Raw genomic sequence first — 23,603 nt, forward strand, 5'->3', positions numbered from 1 at the left:
AGATGCACTCAGTACATTCCTATATGCACTTAATCTTAAAATGTTTACATGGCATTAAAATCCACTCATATAGATTACATTGTCTCAAATGATAGGCCTATATGGAAAGTGAGGTTACATGGTGTCCAGTTTCATGACCATGTGCTCTTGTTACTGCTACAAGATGCTGCAGGTCAATTTCAAGTGTAACACTTGAGAACAGTTTGAAAGGAAATAAAGTTCACAATATATAGTTCTGATATTTAAATCCAACTGTGTTGAGTTCCATACCATTTATTAACATTACTGATAAAACTGACATGCTGCATAAAATCAAAACTTTCATTGTCATTTCGGTTGTGAAATGAAAACAGAATACGGGGCGCCCTCTATTGGTAAAGCACCCTAATACATAGAGGAAAAAAAATTGGTTAACATTTTTTTTTAAATTCTCTGTACACATTGACTATTTACTTGAATAAGCGCAATAACCATGCAGGCACTGATTCTCAAGCCTTTCTTAAAAATTATTTGTATTCTTACTTTTCCTTAACAGTGGTATTCTTTCATGCAACAACATACAAACATATTCTAAGATTCAGTGACCAATTTAAGACAAAATGTGAAGAGGGCCTACTACAACCTACTTACCAAAAGAGGCATTTTCCCTTCTTTGGTGTACAGCTTTTTAAAATGTTTGTATTTTTTTAAAAAGGCAACTGTATATAGTCTATATTCTATATTATTTCATAATATAGCTGTATTTGTATATGTATACACACACACACACACACACACACATATATATATATATATATATATATATATATACACATGAGGAGCCTATATGGGTACGTTGGAGGAAGGGAGTATGTTGGGGGAGTAGTTTGGGTATGCGCTTCCTGGCAGTAACTACTTGGAGTTGTAAACTTCAGAGGGGGGTATTGTCTGTGTGTGTCTGTGTGTGTGTGTGTGTGTGTGTGTGTGTGTGTGTGTGTGTGTGTGTGTGTGTGTGTGTGTGTGTGTGTGTGTGTGTGTGTGTGTGTGTGTGTGTGTGTGTGTGTGTGTGTTGTAAAGGGAGGGTAGTAATCTAGTTTTGGAGGAAGAAAGGTTATGGGGAATGCCACTCTTATCTGCTATTGCAACAGTCAACAAAGCCCCACACTGATAACACTTCCTGTTACACTGAACCAATATCATACAAACGCACTTGGCACAAACAATCACACTCTCACTTTGAACTGGGCCAAAAAAAACTAATTTCTATTCAGTTAAAGAATCTTAACTACTTTTCAAATATCCTGATTATAATCTAACCATATAATACATTTATAAATAGAATTAGACACATTGACACCTTAACTTTCTCTGAAAAAAAATGATTTTTAGATCAAGTAAATGATGTACTACAAGTACCACATTTTATTAGTTCAAATAGGTCTGCTTTCATTCAATTTCATTCATTCATTCATTCATTTTTTGAAGTACCCAACCCCCCTTTTTTTGTTTGTTTTTTTACAGTGTTGTTCAGTGGCGCATCAGTATTTTCATCACAATTTTAAAAGACACAAAAGTCTCTCACTGCCCTTCCAGACTTTTTTATGTGTGTCTATCTGCTGATTGACACATCATGTGCTCTTGCTCCTGAAAGATGGACTCGACCTCTGCCTGCTGGGACAGGGGTGTTTTTAAGGTCAGTGTGTGTGTGTGTGTGTGTGTGTGTGTGTGTGTGTGTGTGTGTGTGTGTGTGTGTGTGTGTGTGTGTGTGTGTGTAAAGATCAAGCAGCACGTTCCATATGAAAATTATTCCTCTGTTCTGCAGAGATTCAACAGTCAACATTTACAAGTTTACATGTAACATGTCTCTACCTTTTTATATGCTACTTGTTGCTATGTCTTGGAACTTTTTTTTATTACACTTTAAGGCATCTAAATTTCTTCCTCAGGATTGTGTGTGTGTGTGTGTGTGTGTCGGTACAGCGGGTGGAGTCAGTAACACACGTCTCTAAGCAGAGGGATTATTTGAGGAGGCAGGTTAATCCAAGTAATGACATCTAATCCCCAATAAAGCAAACGTTACGACACATACGCACACACACAGTCACAGACATACACCCACCTAGACCATGCTGCGTCTGTGATTTTATTACGAGTCAACGAGCAAACTGACCCCAACATCTTCGCCAAGCCTGTGTTTTCATGCATGCGCTCTATTCTATAGGTATCAGTCTACTTGGATGCCAGGTGGCTCCGAATAAGAATGCTACTTCATTAGCATATTTAAACTGAGGGAATAAGTGGCAGGGGGCAATGTGAATCACCGGGGAGAATTAAAATACATACACACAGAATGCATGGCACTGGTGAGGAACATAAACACTGGTGCAAATGCTATAAAGGAATAAGGGTATCTGCACACCCATCAACAGACATGCACACACACACTCGCATGGGGTCAAATAAAGCTGGTCTTTGGACTGAAGTACCGGGCTGTCCACCTCGTCCGTTAGTTACATGCTGGGTTCTAATCCTAATTGACATGAAAAAAAGCTCAGAGGATGTGTAGTCACACACACACAGTTGGCACAAATGGATTTTTAATAAGGATGGCCAGCATCTGTGACAGCTGCACTATATCAGACCAGCCTAAAACGCACACTAAAACTCCACGACAGGCCCAGTATATCAAAGAAGAATTGAGATAAATGATCACACTCATGAGAAAGGTCAAAGAGTGGACAAGCATATGGCTCACACACTCTGTTTGCACACATATGCACTTCATTATGGACACAAACACACACTTACACTCCAAGAGGTCAACTAAGGCACACTCACACCCTTCTAACCTCTAAATCTCTCTACACACAATTTATTAAGTGGAGTTTTAGTATTACTTATGTGCTATTAGCTTTATTTTCAATTTTAGTGTAATTTTTAATAATTTTGCTGTATGATTTTTTTCACGCACACATACACTGCCCGGCCAAAAAAAAAAAAAAGGTCCCTGTTTGGATTTAGTCAAATGCTTAAGAGTCTATGATTGGATCATTATTGCAGTGTTGCAATGGTTGTGAGGGAGCAATAAGAATCATTTTCACACATGAATTGGCATCTCTGAGTCCAGACCTTGAAATAATTGAAAGTCTTTTGGATGTGCTGAAGGAGACTTTACAGAGTGCTTGACTCTTGCATTGTCAGTACAAGATCTTGACCAAAAATGTATACACCTCTTGATGGAAAAACATTTATTTCCATCAAAAGGTGCATATATTTTTGGTCAAGATCTTGTATTGACAATGCAAAAGTCAAGCACATTGCATTTTCCAGTTACATGCAAAGGCAACATTTCCAATTTTCATTTACTTTAAGTTTTTCATCTAATATTTATATTTTATTTCAGCTTCATTTCAATTAGCATTTTTTTTTAAATATAGTAATAACTCTGCTTAAATCACATAAATACTCCCACAAATGATCTGATTTACTGTCGTTTGTTTGCTTGATGGGGCTGCTATGTTATTTGCATAGTGTACTAGTTTTACGCATTGTCTTGCACAGTCAAACCATTCGCGACTCCGGCTCATTATAACTCACATGAGCAACATGGGGTATCTGTAAATCTAATAACATTACCATACTGGACCCATAACACATTAGGGTATCTGTCCAGATTTGTATCACATCACTGAACAATAGCATGGACACAAAGAAAAGCCATTCTGAGCTAAAACTCACTCTTTCTGTCTATTAGAAAGTTCCATTATTCAGTCTGTTTTAGGGTAAATAGTCTTTGCAACATTGTCTCCAACAAAAAATTTCCACATTTTTACCTGATCTCAAATGAGCATATTGACATCATTCAATGCGACTTTTACATTCAAATGACACACAGAGGTGTTCCTGAATTAACACTGGCTCCATTTATATCTTAACCTAATGTAAACTATATTTATGGTTTGTGTGATGAATTCTAATTCTAATGCTCTGCCAAAATGAGTTGTCTTTTTGCTCCATTACTTTATGGTGATTTACTAGCATTTTATGCCTGCAAAAGTCAAGCCGATAAGTATTAGACCATGTAAATCTATACTTTTGATGAAGAAGGTGAACATTAGCTCTAACAGACTTTGGCCAGTGTGCAAGTGTGTGTCAGGCTGGCTCTCCTGTTGTGAGGTTTTGTTCAAGGTAGTGAAGTACAATAGTAGCTCATTAGTAAAGAGAGAGCTCATAGATCCAACAGCCACACTATAATCAGCACTTCACAGCTCGTTCACACACGCGCACGCACACACTCACACACACACACACACGCACACACACACACACACACACACACACACACACACACACACACACACACACACACACACACACACACACACACACACACACACATACATACACACACACACGCACACGCACACACACACCTAACTGACCAGGCCAGCCAATAATTCACACACCTCTTTGACCAGTGCTAATCTCTAACCAAAAACAGACACACTCAACTGCACATTATCACCATGTAAATATATATAAATCTATATTTTTTTATCCACATACACAATGGGTTCCAAAAGCCTAACATCACACTAAAAATCTGTCCGCAGTTAAAGCTGAAAATAAATATACTGCTGTGTACTTATTTGTACTTTTGTACGTTTTTGTTGGCATAATGTGTAAATTTGATGTAAAAATAGCATTGTTTTCTATACTGAAATCTAATATCTATATAAATGTTTAAACAATGCTTAAATAATGATTATAAAATATTATTAAAATATAAATTTTATAAAATAATTAAAATACAAACTTTTCCTAATTTATTTACTTATTAATGTGTACTATTCTATCTATCTATCTATCTATCTATCTATCTATCTATCTATCTATCTATCTATCTATCTATCTATCTATCTATCCATCTATCCTGAATATTATTTAGGCAAAAGACTTTTCAAAATTCATGCAAAAAAAGAAGCAAACCAGAGATTTTTGGACTCTTGTACACCACAAATACATTTTAAGTATAATTTCACACACTTATTTCAACACTTATTTCAAACTTATTGTGTTTTGGGGGGTCCTTTCAGCTGCCAGCTTTCTTACCTAATTCATGTGGAGTCAATATGTGCAATGCGAAGTATGTGTGCAAAGTATGTGTGATGTCCAATGTCCCCACCCAGTTTTAGGTCTTCCATACCCCTCCTTCTGTTGTGCCCTCTCCTCCCCCCTTTCTCTTGTCTGTATAAAGAGGGGGTGAAGCTACATTGTATCGACTGGACATTCCCACTCATCGGGTCATCCATCTATCTATCTAGCCTATCCATCCCTCTGAGGAGAGAGAAGAAAGTGAATATCGCTATCTGAAACTTTGGAAAGTTGGAGAGCGTGATAACTGACTGCAGCTGCGCATCCACTATAAAACTGAATCTTGTATGAGCTCCGAGAAAAAAATACTGAGACCGAAAGACACATAAAAGGATTTCTACAGTCCGTTATCGGCATATTCACAGAATTTGCCCTCGAAGGTACCAGGGCACATCTGAGTAGACTCGGGTCTGCGCAGCGGAGCGGACCAAACCTCACACAGCATCACCATGAGATTCTTCCATCCTCTGTATCTTCTTCTGCTGCTGCTGCTGACAGTTCTGATCATCACCAGCGCCGAGAAACAAGGTATCACAAGACCTGGTTTTTGGGGTAAAGAAAATATTAATTCAGCTAATTAAAATATTGTACTATCGACAAAAGTGATGTTATGCAAAAAGTCAAGTCTGTTTGTGTGGTGTAGCACTGGATCAAAACACGTGCAAATTAAGAAAAAAGTAACAAGTGTAAGGACTTTTGAAGTGCTGTTTCTTGCTGGTGTAGCCTACCTGCAGTTTTAAGTTTCTTACTTATAGGATTTTTGCTCAACATATCAAGTCAACTTTATTTAATTAGATCCCTATAATTACAGAAAGTTATATTTAGTATTGAATCACACGTGATTCTGTTGAATCGGTTTGATGGACTAAATTGGTATGAGTTTTTTTTTCGCGCTATAAAACAAGCGCTAATAACTTCGCACTGAATGAATTTAAATCACCGCACCCGACTGAAGCCACAGCAAAATAATACCCTAAACAATTTACCCGAGCTGTGAGATCGTGGTCTGAACTAGGCATATATGCTTTAAGATAAAAAAGAAAGAAAAAAGTTTATAGTAAAACAGTGGCAATTTTTTTTTATTAAATTGCGGACATCACGCAAACAAATAAAATAATAATTGTGATTCACAGTTTCACAAACAAATGACTCTTATGAACAGGTTCTTTTAATGGTTTGAATCATTCTGACGAATGGCTCCCCCTCAGAGCGGTTACTGAATCAACATCTGACTGATTCGGCCTATATAAACTGAGTTATCGTGTCGAAATAAAGTTTTGTGTACTGAAGGTTTGTAAAACAAATAGCCCTATCGTTAGTGACTTGTTGTTCACGGGGAGTAGTATCAGACAAATGCCTTTTTAAAATATTTTTAATCTAAATTGTTCGTATTAGCTATAGGCTGTAACCTAGACCTATTCGGGTAGGCTGTATAGCCTATACCTGAAAGTTTGTAGTAAACCTCACTAACAGTTTACCCATTCACCTATCCAACTACCGTGAGTCACTATGGATAAACGTCATCTAATTAGTAAAACAAGATCATGTTGGCATATTTAGGTCTGTCCTGGTTAGTGGTCTGTGCGCAGTCATGGCTGATTTAGGTTCACCGCTTTGAGTGGATTTTAAGTGGCGCTTGACGCTTCTGAAAAGTTCAGTCTTAACTCCAGAAATTAGCTTGGGTTTCACTAAGCCCACACTTGACCCTTGACTTGAAAATAAAGTTTTTTTTTTTTTTTACAGTTCTATAGGACTATATGAATAGCCTATATTGTCTACGCTTATATAGCAAAGTTGTAAATAAACCGCAATTACGCGCTAGACCAATTTATTTTTCCACTATTTTGGTAGATTTGCGATTATCTAAACGCTGAGGCATAGCTATTCTTATACTGTAAATAAATGTAATTTAGCCTACGTGTATAGTAGCTACACTCTAATCTCCCGCTGCTGTGGCGGCTATGCGCAATTAATCTGGTGCCCGTGGGCGATCAAGCACCGGCGTTCATTGTTAGTCATGATGTTGAGCACAATAGGTATAATGCATTAGCATAGGGTGACTGCGGTGAAAGAGAGAAAGAGAGGGAGGTACATGGAGTTCGCATAGCTTTAGTCAAAGGCAGATATAAAAGCGCCCGGTTCTCCTCCCGTGCGCACCGTGCCATTGTCCTTGCGCTTCTGGGAGAGAATCTAATGGCTGCTTATGGAGGGAAGTGACATGAGCGTTATCACAAGACCTCTGATTGTTATATTACCTTCCAGATTGTTTGTTACCAACTGGGGAGACCATTCATTTTGATTTTATTTCAGGTAACACCCCAATCTGGGGAGAGTGGGGTGGGGTGGAGTGGGGGAGGTGGGGGGTGGGGAGTAGCCTACAGCTCCCCAACCCCCCAAAATATCAAATTGTCATTATTACAACCAATGTTGAAAAGAAAACTGTTGATCTCTCTTGAACTGATCTTCACAGTAGATAGTAGGAGATTCACAGAGAACTAAATTCAACAACAACAAAAAAAAAAATCTACATTGAACTAACCCAGCTAACAAAATATGTTCTAAGAACATTTTTTACGTTCCCGTTAAGTTATGAAAACGTTATTTCTGAATGTTCAAAACGTCTTTTTTTTATATTTAATTATTTATTTCTTTGTTATGTGAACATATAGAGAACATTCCATTTTGCAAACATTACGGGAGTGTTACTTTGAAATGTTTTCTCAACATTCTGAAACAATTAGGTAGGCCTAGGAACATAAAGAAAAAATGTTAGACGAAAATCCAACTAATATGTTTCAGAAAAAAACGGTTCATGAATGATAGATGTTTTTGTGCTAAAGTTTCGAGAACATTATTAAAGGCCAGATAACTTTGAACGAATAAGGCCTCGTTCTGCATTGTATATAGCCCTATATAAATAAATACAGTAACTTAAGGTAGTTCATAGCCCTGAGAAGTGTTTTATTTTCCTCCCTTTCCAGATTTTCTCCACCTGAGGCGGAAATATCGCAGACACCACTGTCCAAAGAAGCGATGTCTACCTCTTCACTCCAGAGTACCATTCCCTTGAGGTGAGACTTTAGTTCACATGCAGGCTATTTATTCCCTTTTATTACTCTGAGGAATGGGCAAATATTGAAAAAGAGTTATCAAAGGGGAGCATCATTAGCAAATCCAAATTCTGACATTCCTAGCATGTATTTGCTGACAAATAATCGTGAAATACCTTGAATTTACTTTTGTGACTCCTTGACAACACAAACTGATTCTTGACAAACAAGTGCGTGCACTTCATTTGAGAATGGTGTTTACCACTCCATTGTGATCTGTTGGTTTGTGTTCTGGAGAAAAGACGGCCAGATTAATTAACAAACCGCCTGTCGGATCTCTAGCGGCCCTAAGCCACAACAGAAACAGACGGAGGTACGCTGGGTTAAATACCCTGCACTAAATGAGCTGGCACATTATTGGATCTTTATAGCTGTGTGACTTTCTCTTGGACAGGGAGTAAACACAAACACTCCACACCCACACACACACACACACACCCACACACACCCCCACACACACACACACACGCACACACACACACACACACACACACACACACACACACACACACACACACACACACACACACACACACACACACACACACACACACACACACACACAAAGAGTGGAAACCTACATAGCCACATAGAGACACACAGACAGACGAGAAAAGCCCTACCCCCATAAATTCAACCCATTTTAACTATCTGCCACACACACTGTAAAACTTGGGTGGGACGCCTAGTAATGCCAGTCTTCAGAAACACCTGGTGGCCTTTTCAGTGAAGGGAGTACAGTTATGAAATGGTTTAGCAGTAGAATTTAAAAGACATAATTGAAGAAAAAAATGAATATAGCGTTAAAAAACAGGCTTAAACTGTTTTTGTGATCATCAATTGTGTGATCATTACTTAATTCAATATTTTTTTCAATGTTTTAAATTTTAGATTGTTTGTTGGTTGTTGTATTTCTTAGGTTTTTAGTAAAAGCCTAAGCAAGGACAGAAGCTAATTAGTTCAAATTAGATATCGGCTAGAAGCATATATAGAACATCTGAGGCTCAGTACTGTGAAGTACTGTGTTATTCTATATTGACCCTGTTAAAACGTCAGATAAAATAAAATTAATACAATAAAAGTAGTCAGACTAAAGAGAAAATACTAAACGAGGATGTATGTGAGTTTTTTGGCTGCTAAAGGCTTTTTGTTACTTAAAGAGCAACTTAGAGTCGGTTCTTTCATAAAAATTCACCTGACCCCTCAAAATTATTTCGAATTTTAAATAAACCAATTATTTATAACTCTTACAAATACTTGTAACAAAATATCTTGATATTACGTATTACCTTTCACCATCATAAAATATTTAAAATAACTTAAAATAATACACTTTTTAAAATGACTTTTTAACACCACACAGGTCGTTAAATTAAAACTTTTGTTGAACAATGCAAATATGTTTCCCAAAACCATTTGTGACCAACATAAATAAATAGTGTGCATAGGAACTTGAGAAGTGTATTTAAAGTACATTTTTATCTAGTAAATTGTATTGTATTATAATATGAATTATAATGTGTATATATTACAGTACATTCGTTTTCTTTATCTTGACCCGATCATTGAACCATGAGCACATGTTGTTAATGGTGATATGCGTGACACTGTATCTGCGAGGACACACATTCACTGTGACAGCCTAGCGGAGCCGCCTACTGTTTTCAGACACTCTGGAGAGGTTGTCACCTTTAACCTTTACTCTGTGACCCCCACACAATGAGCCAGAGCTAGTCTGGAGTTAACAAAACACACAAACAGACACACACACATATATAGAATCAATGTCTAAAAGAAAAGCTGCACAAAGATCACATAAAGATCCATTCCATAGCCGTGCATTGTGGATTTAAACTATTTGTTTTATTCTCCATCAGGTTTTACAACTCTAGAGGAACCTCTACGCAGCTATCCTTATGATGCTTCTTCAAGCATTAGGAAACCCAAAGACCAGCAATGGATGGAAAAAGTTTCATGTCAGACTCCCTGATGGCTGTTCATTCGCCCATATATTGTAACCAAGCCATGTTTGTCACTTCTGTATAGAGGGAGTGTATTGTTTTATGAATGTTAGTGAACAAGTTATGGGGAGATCCACTGCAATAGAACACGCTAAAACTCATCGCTCAATCAGTTTGAGTTTGCCAGCATCATTGTAAATAGCAAGGACTGAATGAAATGTTTATAAGTAAGTTATGCACTTCAAATGTTTTATTATTATCCTGATTAAATAAAAAGTGTATTGTCTTTTCACCTGGGCTCAAAGTGTCTTATAATCCATACGGCTTGTCAAAGTCTTTCAAATTCACAAGCTGCTACTGTATGGAGTGTTAAAAAGAGAGTGTTATACTGGGATCACTAGACTGTATTGTTCCATTTTTGATTGACAGCTTCCAAAAGGAAAAGCCCCCAATCCAAGATGGAGATTTATTTTAGCCTCTTTTAACATGGATCCATAGACGATTTCCAAAAAACAGATTTTCATGTTCAGTTGCAACTTGTTTAACACTTTTATCCCAAGTTGCATGTCACCAAAATTGACCCCTGCAGACCCTCATGACAGTATGTCATTAAGTCTTTTAAATAAGAGAAGTTTACCTTTTCTTTAAACCATAAAATGGCATATGGTGCAACTCATCAAAAAATAATTCATAATTAGAGTAAGGAATTTTAAATTTGTACTAATACTTGTAACAAAATATCTGGATATTACATGGAAAAGTTTACCTTTAACCATCATATAATGTCTAAAAACATTTATGCTCACAGTGTAAAGAAAATAATTTATTACACCACACGTCATTAAATGTAAACTTTTATTAAACATGGCACAAAAAACTCCAAATCCATTTGCAACCAACAAAAATACAAAGTGCATTTCTAAGAAGTTGATGTGTGTTTTAAACTACATTTTCTATATATTATTATCTCATCCCTTTCTTTATCTAGACATGCACATCACCTACTGGACTGTCAATAAATTAAATGTGTTAATTTTATCCCCAAAAAGTTTCAATCAATTTCATCCACATTATTTTACATAAAAAGACAGCAGTTCAAACCATCTGTGAGATTAAGCAACAGGATAAAAAGGTCAGTGTTTAACAACGTTTTCTGAATGGCTCCTACACACCACCAGAAACATCCTTCCAAAACCATTCTTACACACAAAACCAGCACAGACCCACAAAGCAAAAATACAAATTATGAACAATATAAGTCAAATTAAGTACACAATTAACTCTTGATCATGCTCTCACATGCATGCACACAGAGAAACGGAAGTCCCACGATAAAGCTCTTGGTATGATAAGATCACGCTATCCCACAAACTCATAATGAGCATCTTTATTGAACATTTCTGCAGGAGAGGGTTTTTGACTTCCCAATTGCGGCTATTGTCTACTCAGACATGTCACCATGGAAACACGAGAGCGTCGTTAGAGAGGTTACCAAGGATCGTTTCCCACAAAAAGTCTTCTGATCAGTGAGCCATGGCTGCCGATGCCAGTCAAGATAGACGCGCTCAAACACACACTCACACGAAATGCTTCAGACCCCATCATAAGCACAAGCAGCCCTGAATCCCTCTCTCTGTTTGCACGTGTCAGGCTCTGATCTACTGGCTGGTCAGGGTGAGGATCCTCCTGCTCAGAACGCTGTTGTGTTGTTTCAGATAATCAATCAGGTCCGCCTGCTTTTCCACCACATCCTCCAGACTGGAGCCGTCCCTGTGAAATAAACCACAGAACACATGTGCACCTGTGTGACCTGTCCACAGCACAGGGGCTTGAAATGTGAGTGTGTGTGTGCGCGCGTCTATGAAAACACTAGTCACACACAAAAAAAACAGTTAATTTAGGGATGCCCCAATATGGTCTGTTTTGGCCGACACGGATAACTTTATACTGTTCAGTATGAGAGATCAATCTGCATTTTGTTCAATCTGTGGAAAACTGCTCTCATTTTAAAACGTGTGAAAGTGCATTGAACAATCTTTCTTATACTACAAGCGTTTAATTAATTTAGGCCTACTACGAACCACTGGAATAAAGAAATGATACATGCCTACAGCCCAACTTTTTTTTTTTTTTTACAAGTTAAACTGAAAATATCAGGGTTTCTGCAGGTTTTATGAAAGTACATTACATTTAAGACTTTTTAAAGACCTTTTGAAGACCAAGTCAAGAAAATTTAAGGAGTATATTGAAGGGAACACAATAAGTAAAATACTGTATATTCTCTAAATGTAAATGTCTAGGGAGAAACACAGTAGCTTCTATTATACAACAGATATTCGTTACTTTTTAGTTCATCTTACAAAAAAGTAGCTTGAATTGCTCTGCTCTCAAACACTAGAACGTAGAAATATATTTTATTGTGCCTTCTGATCACACTGCAAAAAAGCGTATTTTCCTCAGTATTTTTGTTTTGGTTTCCAGTGCAATTGTCAAAAGATTCTTAAAGGCAGGGTAGGCGATTTGTTGCAGAATTTTGTTTTGTTATGCAGGTTGAAAGTCTCTTCACATCCTGATAGCAATCACTAAGGAATGTGTTCTAAATGTATTTATATGTAAATATCTCATCGTAGGACCATAAAATCCGAATGTAATGAGATGTCCTGTCTGCCTGTCAGCATATGCATTTTCATACCTCCGCGCATCCTGTCTCTCGTGACGCTTTTGTTTGTTCCCTGCTGTATGCGTTCATGTGTTTTGAAGGAGACTTGGCATTGGAGACACTTTGAAGAGAGGGTGGGATCTTATTAGACTGGTAAACCCAGCCTGATCTGCCGGCGATTTGATTTCGCCCTGCAGCTCAGGCTGGAAACCTGTATATTCTTTTATCCTGCTTCCGTTACAATTTTGCAGGGACCAATCACAAACTGGCTTCTCCACCTGGCGCGCTATTGGCGGGTTTAATCCAATCCAATTACTTTTAACCTCTGGACGATGCTCAAAGGCTTCTTTTTGATTTAGCAAACAAATCGTTCGAGTGGGTGTAAATACCACTCACTTTCATGCTTTTTTTTGCACAACCTGCAAAAATCGCTCGATGTCATTGATGCTTCTGCAAACCGCTGATCAATGCTCCAAAACAAACACGTTTGTTGACACGTTTCCTGCCTGGAGTTTTCGCTGCAAAGTATGTCACCCGGATCGTTGGTCTGATTGGTTGAAGGACTATCCAATTGCGTACAGTGTCATTTGAACTATGCCCGTTGATCACGCCTCTTGTGCAGTGGAAAATACAGGACAGACTACCCAGACTAATGTTCAATCTTAAAAGATTGAGCTTGGTCTGGTGATAGCCAGACTAGGATCTTATGCTTTCAAAACTAGCTCGCTATAGCTAGCCTATCTGAAAATTGCCTGTCCTACCTTTAAATAATGATGCATCTACTGGATATGCAAAATTACCATACATATGAAGTCTAAAATTAATCAAAGTAAAGTTTATTCTTAAAACAACATCAAATATCCGCCCATAGGCTCAGAAAAATCTTATTTTTTTATAACATGAACCTAAAAGTCTACAAAGTTTCGGTCTATGTAATGTGCCCTTGATGAATATTTAAAAAAATTAAAAAAATAATAATAATATATATATATATATATATATATATATGATCCCAAACGATTAATTTTATTATCAATGTTACTGAAGTTTTACTTACCAGACCGATATAATTAAAAAGTTAAATTTATAAAATGTACAATTTGTATGTGTACTACTGGTCGACCAATATGGGTTTTTCTATAGCCAATATGGAGACACAAATGCTGAAATTAAATACTTATTTACTCCAAATAAAAATAAAATTTAATGGACAAAAATGATCTACTTCGAAAGGCTGTTGGTTTATTTAAACGAATACTTCTGCTAAACGGCTTCTTAAAATGGTCCAATATCAGCTGATTAATATGTCTTTCCAATATATATATATATATATATATATATATATATATATATATATATTGGTCTATCACCAATGTTTGTTACCTGAAGCCTGTCTCGGTATGCGCTTCGCTGGAGCAGCCATGAGATCGCTCCTGTTCAGTCACATCAGGATGGGGCTTCTTGCTATTAAACTTCCTCACATGTGCTGAAACACACAAAATACAAAGAGATAAATGTACAAAAAAAAATTACAGTTAAGGTTTTTTTCCACCCCCCTCTCATTCTTCTTTCCTTCCAATAACACTGAATATACAGCAGGATCCAAATGTCTAAGACCACCCTGGCAACTCCTTTAACATGATAAACAGGGAGACTATTTACCATTACCAAAATGAGACAAGTAAAATTGAGCCAGACAGAAATGTTGATAGCTGTAGTGTGCGTCTGACGGCACAATGTAAGCTAGGTGTGTGAAGACACACGTACAGTGTGTGTGAGCAGGAGTCACGTTCAGCATGGATACTCTTCACCACAAGGTGTACTAGTAGACGCGTGGCTAGTGTGTGTTTTGGGAGCGTGAGAACGCAGGGCAACTGTGGGATTTCTCACGTCACTTCCCTCCTCTCTCACACCTTTAATGTATCTCTCAATCAGCAAACTTTCACTTCCTACACTGGGAAGAACAGCGAGTTCAAGCAGATTCGATCAGAATACGAAGCAAATATCCTAGAGTTCACAATATGTGCATGATGACAAAAGAGGGTAGACTGGGACGGAGAAAGAAAAATAATTGTAAAGCGAGTAAATCTCAAATATATTGACAATTATTTGGATAGCTGGAAACAATATAACCATCAAAACGTGTAGGTTCAGCAATATTTTTGAATGAAATTTATACTTTTATAAGGATTCATTGTAATAAATAGAATAAAAGACTAGACTATTGAAACAGAATTTTTTTGTCTGACAATGTCTATTTCAAATAAGTACTACTCTTTTAAACGTTCTATACATTAAAGAATTCTGGGGGGAAATATCATGCTTTACCCAACAATATTATGCAGAAGAAGAAGAAAGGGCGGGAAAAAAAATTGAGCACCAAATCAGCATATTAGAATGATTTCTGAAGGATCATGTGACACTGAAGTCTGGAGTTTAGATTTGCCATCACATTTTAAAATAGTTCAATTGTAACAATATGACAGGTTTTACTGTTTTTATTTTTTAAATTAAATACAGCCTTGGTGAGCTGGAATAGACTTCTTTCAACATTTTTAAAAATGTCACCGACCCAAACTTTTGAACGGTAGTGTAAGTGTATTATTGGCAGTGATGTACAACATGATAAAAGTTTGTTTCCAGGTGGAATTGTTCAGTTGTCTTGGCCATGTTGCAGACATCCCCAGACAACCATTTTCTACTGAAACTAATTTTTCAGGCACATACCAATGCCAGTTCGCCAGTCAGTCAAAACAGGTACTATAATAACACCACTTGCGGTTTTACAAAATGCACAGAAGACTTACAAGTTTGCTAGCGATCGGCAGAAGATGCCTTATATCTTGAGCGACAATGATGTCAGACGGAGCAATGTTTGAGATGTTAATGGTACTTTGTGATATTTGTCTCTGCATTTTAATATTGAAATAATAACATACTTGTCCTCTAATGCAAATAATCTTAAAGGCGGTGCTATAGGATCAAACAAATCTGTCTAAATGTAATCTACAAATCAAAGTGGAAAATGTCTCAGGGTCTCTGAATACACTCTAATTACACCATAATCACCTAAAACATTAACACACACATACACAAACCTCAGCGTTGTTCCTGACCCACACCTGGCCAACCCATCACAAACACACCAATCAGATAAAACTGCTCTTTCTTCAATCACCTGCAGGAAATGGGGGCCAACAGGCCATTGAGTTGGGCAGGAAGGAGATCAGGGATTCCCTCTTTAGAGATAATGCACACCTTTTCTCTCGCTCTGAAGTGTCATATAAGTGCAATATATAATAGTAAATGGAGCTTAAGCATTTATTTGAGACAAATACAGTGTGTATGCGAGTTCAGATATGTAATGTTGAAAGGTTATTAGGGTAGTTTGTCAGATCTGTCACCATACATCAAGAATAGCCTTTAAAGAATGTTTTTAAAGAGAAAGAGTGACAGTCTTTCTGATATACGTGTCACATTCCTTATATCTTTGCTAAACAGTAGTGCTTCCCTCCTCAAAAGACACCGTAAAAATAAACACCATTACAATAAACCAAACCCAGCGGTTAATAATTCATGACATTTGCATTCTGACACAATGTTGCATAGAAGTCCAATCCATAGAACAATGTTAGCGCTTTTGTGCGACACACACGTGCTCTTAGAACTGAGAAGCATTTCATTCTAGAGCTCGGAATGAAAAACACGGTCAACTTTAAATCAGTATGTTCCCTCAAGCATCATATTTCATTCCAATGGCATCTTTGAGCACATTTGAACATGACGGTGGCCGAGCGCATGTTCTCCGTGCATCGCGGTAAATACAATAGCGGTCCCAATCACCTCCCTCGCCCCCTTTGAAGGGCCCTAAACTTCCTTTGAAGTGCAGAGGCGGCATACGGCCCATACAGAACGCTGCATTCATGTTCAAATGAAGAGAGAGAGGCAGAGATACAACATCACAGAGGACACTTCAAAGACCCTGGAGCATGACTCTGACCTAACTGCACCTTCCTTTAGGAAAGGGACAGAGAGATGGATATATGGATAGGAGGAGATAAACGGTGGTTAAATGGATAGAGATCACTCGTTAGCATAATAAATGTAAAGAAAATAATCGTTTTTTGATCGAGACTAGGGTTCATTTTTTTTGGAATCATCTCAAGTGCGAGTGACCAAAAAACAAGTTTCCTAAATTTGTCAATCTAGCTACATCCATGTAATGTATACAGACACTTTTTTATTTTTTTAAACTCAATATATATAGTTTTTTTTAAATTATATTATCAGCAAAACAATTTTAGTGAAAAGTTGAAATAAAAAATGAATATGAATTTCAAATTCCCTGCAGCACTCAAACTTAATGAGATCCAGTTTGTGCGACCCCTGATGATCATGTTATTTTATCCACAAGGTTTTAAAATGCTCCAAAGCGCATTCTGTGCGTCAATGGAAGCAAAAATACAACTATAAAAGACGCAGAATCCTACATATTTAATATCAATTTTACATCAGAATTTGAAAAAAAATAAAATAATAAATACATAAAACATTGTGAAAACTTTATTTCCAGATTTTTAGTCAAAGATTTTTAATGTGGACTTTTGAACCTCACTGAACCTATACATTAAAAAAAAATTGGCTTTGGTAATGTTTTTGAAACACTTATACTCACCAAGACTACATTTATTTGATATTATTATGATTATGGTTACAATTTATAAAAACTGTAAAATAACTTGTATTTAAAATAACAAATGTAATTTATTCCTGTGATGGAAAAGCTAAATTTTAGCATCATTACTCCAGTCTTCAGTGTCACATGATCCTACAGAAATCCTTCTTATAAGTTGATTTGATGCTAAAGTAGCATTTATTATTGTACTATCAATATTGAAAATAGTTGTGCTTAATATTGTGCTCTTAATATTTTTGTGTAAACCATGAAAAACCTTTTTTCTTTGATGAATGGAAAGTTTAAAATCACAGCATTAATTCAAAACAGAAATCATTTGTATCATTATAAATATCCTTACTGTCACTATTGATCAATGTAATGCATTCTTGCAAAATAAAAATATAACTTTTTTTTTCTTAATGACCACAAACTATTGAAAAGTAGTCTATAAGCAAACACATACAAAATAAAACACATCTAAAAGCTTTTCCTCTCGAATACTTCATAGAGTGATATATGAGACCCAAGGTGATATCTACTGATAGACCTCATTGAGAATGAAGTGAGCGAGTGAGGGTGTGTCTCTATAGATAACATGTGGTCAAGCTTCACTTCACTAATCATCTCTGGAATCCAGGCACTGATACGAGAATGTGTGTAAGTGTGTGTGTGTGTCAACAGTAAAGACAATGCCATGGTGTATTAGGGTGGGGTGGATTCAGGTTGCCTTTGGCAAAGATGAGCCATGTATCCATAACAACTCTTCCCCCCACTTATGGTCTTTCTCTTTGACATTCTCTCAAATATCCCCCATCTTCTCCATCCCTTTCCACAGGTGAGCAAAGAGTTATTTGTTATTTTATTATAAGGAGCACAAAATGCGAGAAAAAGAGGCTGAGAGGGACAACAGCTGCCTGGTGTGTTTCTAAAGGGGATAAGGACAGAAGCTTGGGTATTGTAATGCATGCTGGGGGAGGTGTGCATGTACAGTCCTTGTGGCAACTACTACTCGCAATTAGCCACCAAAACAAGTGTATTTTTGTGAGCGGTAGCATTGCAGAGAATAGCTAATGTATGATGATGTGAGCTACACAATAACCAATTTTTTCTACAGATAAACTAAAACTACATTTACATTTAGCTGACGCTTTTATCCAAAGGGACTTACAATTGCTATGTATGTCAGAGGTCGCACACCTCTGGAGCAACTAGGGGTTAAGTGTCTTGCTCAGGGACACATTGGTGTCGCACAGTGGATTCGAACCCCGGTCTCTCACGCCACAGGCATGTGTCTTATCCACTGCGCCATCACCACCACAAACTAGGGTTGTAACGATCACGATATCGCGATACTGAACTCACGATACGATATTATTGCGATACTCCAAGACATTTGGTAAAAGGTTAACAAAAAATATAAAAAAAAAATATTATTGTGGGTGTAAATGAATAGGCTTTGAAGCAATGCACAGGAAAATGATGACACCAGAATAAAAATATTCATGATTCTGAAGCTGAAAACAGAATTAATTTAGACGAATATGCTTCCACTCTGTCACTGACTCGATATATTTAAAATAATATAGGTCACTGGTAACATAATAAATTTGGCATTATCAGGACCCATAAATATTCCCACATTGTATTATTATACATATATATATATATTCATATATATATTATATATTCAACATTATTTAGATTAATGTAGTACTTACACTAAAACTCTGTAAACTTTTTAATTTGAGTGAAATATCCACAATACATTCTGTCACCATCCACGATACATATTGTTGCATTTTTGTATTGCGATATATTGTGACACGATATATTGCTACACCCCTAACTAAAACTGCATAATTCAACTGTCAGAAGGACAACAAATACAGCTTTATAGCCAGTGAGATATACTGTACTTATTGCTATTGGCAGGCAGGTGTAGCAAAACGTCAATTTTGGACACTGTGGAAAATATAGGAGGTTTGGGGTATGATTCCGTATTAGAATAAACCATGAAGAAATTTTGTGCGAATGTAACCAGTGTGTGGGAGTACCTGTATATCTAATCAAGCATATAAGTGACAGCAGTAGTTCCAGACAGATGATGGACAAGAGAAGATATACAGACAGATTCTTCACACGTGCATCCAGCAGAGCGGATGGAGCAATTACAGTCAGGATCAATGCATTACCTACATAAGAGAGAAGAGAGAGCGGTTCTGCATCATATCAGACACAAATATCTGTATTAGCAATTAAAAAAAAACTGGTGATCACTGGTAAGGAGTGGTCATTGATTATGGCATATTAACTAGATAATACACTGCAAAAAAATCTGTGATTCAGTCGTGGTTCAGTTCGAATCAATTGGATTCATTTGATATGATTCACGATTATTTGCCCAAAACATACACTACTGTTAAAAAGTTTGGGATCTGTGAGATTTTTTTTATATTTATTTGAAAAGATGTCTATTATGCTCACGAAGGCTGCATTTATTTGATAAAAAATATAGTAATATTGTGACATTTTATTACAATTCAAATGAACTGTTTTCTATTTTGATGCATTTTAAAATGGAATTCATTCCTGTGACGGCAAAGCTGAATTTTCAGCATCATTACTCCAGCTCGTCAGTGTCACATGATCCTTCAGAAACCATTCTAATATGCTGATTTGCTGTTTAACCCACGATTAATGTTGAAAACAGTTGTGCTGCTTAATATATTTCTCATATTTTTTACATTTTGTGGAAAATGTTAAACATTTTTTTCAGAATACTTTGATCAATAGAAAGTTTATAAGAACATAATTTATTTAAAATATATTTTTTTCTAACATTTTAAAAGTCTTTACTGTCGCATTTGATCATTTTAATGATTCCTTGCTAAATAAAAGTTTGTTTGTTTTTTGGAATGGTAGTGTAAATGTTATCATATTAGAATATTGACCAAAAAAAAATACACCAGGATTTAGATTGTATTAAGGATAATAAATGAAAGCAACTAAAACATGTCACAAGTCTGATCCTTGAGGTCCTGCATGGTTTTGCTCCAAATTGAACACACACAAACAAGCTAATCAAGGTCTTCAGGATTACATGAAAGATATATGCAGGTGAGCTTTATCAGGTTTGGAGCTAAACTCTGCAGGAAAAAAGTTGAGAACCCCTGATCTAAACATTCAATAATTAATGTACACTCCCAATGATAGCTTATGTGCTGCCATCTAGTGGTCATTTGTGAACTATAAAATGTGAACTTAAATTAGCATTAGCAAGTTATTTATGGAGATTCCCTTTATCAAGTGGCAAAGAAACAGAGGGGGGAAATGTGACATTAAGATGGTGTGAAAAATCTTTTCACCTGCAGAGTGAATGAGCAGAGGAAGGTTTTTTATTCCTCGGGTCAACCTGTAGAAGTCCAGGTAACCTCTCCGTCTGACAGCGCTATGTTGACGCTGAACAAATCTGTCAAATATAAAGACCATCACCCAGAGTGCAACTTTCCCCAGTAACACCACAGTCTTGGAGTCGATCCCCTGCAGTGCTGCAGTGCACTCAGGAGTGTGCTCTTTAGATATCCAGCAAAATATTGTGATTGCAATACACAGCGCCACATATACCACCTGCAAAACACAAACAGAGAAATTACTCAAAAAGTACATAGCGAGTGTGTCTGCAACAGGTTTATCATTATAACTGAAAGCAAAATTTCCAATCAAGTCTGGAACAACATGAAGGTGAGTAAATAACAGATTTGCCATACTTTAAGTAACTTTTCTGAGTTGGGCAACAGTGTATGTTTTTGCAATGGTCTGTTTCTACTCACATGGAAAAACGAGAGGACACTCAATGACCAATGAGTGTGTAATTTCTGAAACTCTCTCTTGATGACTGACTCAAGTGCATCTTGGGATACAAGTAGTCCATCAATGAGAGGGTCGTCTTCAGTGCTTTGTGTAAAATCTACATTTGTGTTATTCTAGTCACCAAAACAAAAGAGACACATACAGGTTAGGTCGTGCGTTGCAACTACAGCAATTTGCTGAAAGCTGCTTTGCTAACAATAATTGTTACTTTGAAGTCATGCATTTCAAAGAGTTAATGCATGAACTGCCTTAGAGTCCAATAATGACTCTCTATTCCACACAAAAATGTAAAAGGCTCCAGTCACCAGCTGAACGACCTAGAGAATAGCGCCATTATAAAAACATCGGTGACACGAATAGCAGCGTCATTATAAATAGAGACCAAAGAGACACTGAAAGTAGGCGTAACTCCTATAAAAAGTACATTGTATATTATTATTATTCTACTACTACATAGAAACAAACATACAACCAAAAGCAACAGCACAGAGAAACACATGTGTTAGGCTACTTAAATATGCACATAAACCAATTACTTTAAAGCAATCTGTCATTACCAAGGACATTAATATAGGAACAACTGCATTTCAACTGCTCTCGTGAACCTGCTTTCCTACACGTTTTTACTACAAGCAGTAAGAACAAGAAGATAAAATGTTTATACACACGCGATAAGCCGATGTTCGCTCGGACTCCATGCCTGATCATCACAAACAAAGCCAAACCTCCTCTAGATTTAAGCAAAAACTTCCGACATAAACATTTCTAAATTGGATTTCCGGGTGGCTGGCAAAGGCATGGCATATTAATATTAATTTCGTTACGTAGCGGTCGCTCGTCCTTTACTCTTAGGTGATTGGCTTAGAATAGAACGTTAGTATCCGGAACCAGAGCATGACACCGGATGTTTGCAGCTGACACCGAAAAAGTCCGCCATATTGGTCCGGGCAAGACTTCTGCTTTTTTGGGCAAAAAGCACAATTACCTTTACATTTCTCAACCGATTTCAACGGTTTATAAACAACGTGGAGTATGAAAAAGGTTCTGTCTCCAATCACTTAGAATCTCACTAGTTATAACTTGAAAGTTATTTATTGTCATAAGGAATTGAACAAAATAAATATCGCTTGTCAAGCATAGATTTGTTTTTTCCCCTTGGTTAATAATTCTGGAGGCGTACCTAATGTAAAATCATTTAATGTACATGAAATACGATAACGTTTTCACTGTGGAAATATTTTATTTTTCTGTCTTCATCACCGGCATTTTAGCTTTTTCACTTGAATCACGTCAAAGGATGTCACAGGAAAATTTCAAATAAATATGAAGATAATTGTGAAGATTTTCATGCTTTGTCCTAAAACCAGATCCGTTGAAAGAGTTTAAAACCCTAAGACTTTCAATCTTATGACATTTAAAAAAAAGTATTAAATGTTCAAAAAATATATATTATCTAAATCAAGCATAGAAGCAATAATACAGTGTGTCACAGTTATTTATGACTGTACCTTTTTACACTAATTACGATTGATCTTTAGTTGTTTTATTTCCATAACGTGAAACAGTTTTGACCCAAATTAAGTTTTGACAAAAGTTGCTGTAGCCTACGTTTTATTAGATGGATGTATAAAGAACTTGAAAACAAAGAAAAGGTACATTTGTGAATATTTGGAGATCACAAAAAATGTATCTGATTAATTTTCAAGGACACTAGTGCTTCCTCATAGTTAAAAGGATAGTTCACCCAAAAATGAAAATTCTGTCATTTACTCACTCTTGAGTTGTTCCAAACCTGTATGAATGTATTTCTTTTGCTGAACACAAAAGAATACATTTTGAAGAATATGAGTAACAAGTAACAAAACAGTTGATGGGCCCCATTGACTTCTATATAGTATGAAAAAAAATACTATGGAAGTCAATGGGTTCCATCAACTGTTTTGTTACTTACATTCTTCGAAATATCTTCTTTTGTGTTCAGTAGAAGAAAGAAATTCATACAGGTTTGGAAAAACTTGAGGGTGAGTAAATGATGACAGAATTTTCATTTTTGTGGACTATCCCTTTAAAGTCAAGTTTTGGTCCTGCAGGATGTTTCTCCCCATGACGCTGCGATCTCCAGCATCCACGACCCTAAAGCTGTTAAAGGCCAACTGTAGTGCCTTGAAATGCACAGCATTTAATGTGTTGAC

The 23,603-nt window shown here is 36.6% G+C and overlaps 2 protein-coding genes across 3 annotated transcripts; one reads left to right on the forward strand and one right to left on the reverse strand.

Moving 5' to 3' along the window:
• The first annotated feature begins 1,413 nt into the window (after positions 1–1,413).
• apela (apelin receptor early endogenous ligand) lies at positions 1,414–10,490 on the forward strand. The gene is made up of 4 exons (XM_077203139.1): positions 1,414–1,672; positions 5,304–5,661; positions 8,115–8,204; positions 10,121–10,490. Exons 2-3 carry the CDS (start codon positions 5,583–5,585, stop codon positions 8,201–8,203), a joined length of 168 nt encoding a protein of 55 aa, XP_077059254.1. The 5' UTR covers positions 1,414–1,672; positions 5,304–5,582; the 3' UTR covers position 8,204; positions 10,121–10,490.
• A 555-nt stretch (positions 10,491–11,045) lies between these two features.
• On the reverse strand, positions 11,046–22,221 carry tmem192 (transmembrane protein 192). 2 transcript variants are annotated; one of them, XM_077204594.1, is made up of 6 exons: positions 22,080–22,221; positions 21,372–21,524; positions 20,907–21,168; positions 19,596–19,733; positions 14,247–14,349; positions 11,046–11,974 (listed from the first exon to the last, which is right to left on the reverse strand). In XM_077204594.1, the coding sequence occupies exons 1-6, from the start codon at positions 22,107–22,109 to the stop codon at positions 11,863–11,865; spliced, it is 798 nt and encodes a 265-aa protein (XP_077060709.1). In that variant the 5' UTR covers positions 22,110–22,221; the 3' UTR covers positions 11,046–11,862. The 2 variants fall into 2 exon arrangements, with proteins under 2 accessions (XP_077060709.1, XP_077060710.1); XM_077204595.1 differs by lacking the exon at positions 19,596–19,733 and having other exon boundaries at positions 22,080–22,196.
• Positions 22,222–23,603: the final 1,382 nt, after the last annotated feature.

The sequence above is a fragment of the Siphateles boraxobius genome, unplaced genomic scaffold (assembly GCF_051911475.1).
Source record: "Siphateles boraxobius isolate OS27281-9 unplaced genomic scaffold, OSU_SipBor_1 119, whole genome shotgun sequence".
Taxonomy (NCBI): Eukaryota; Metazoa; Chordata; class Actinopteri; order Cypriniformes; family Leuciscidae; genus Siphateles; species Siphateles boraxobius.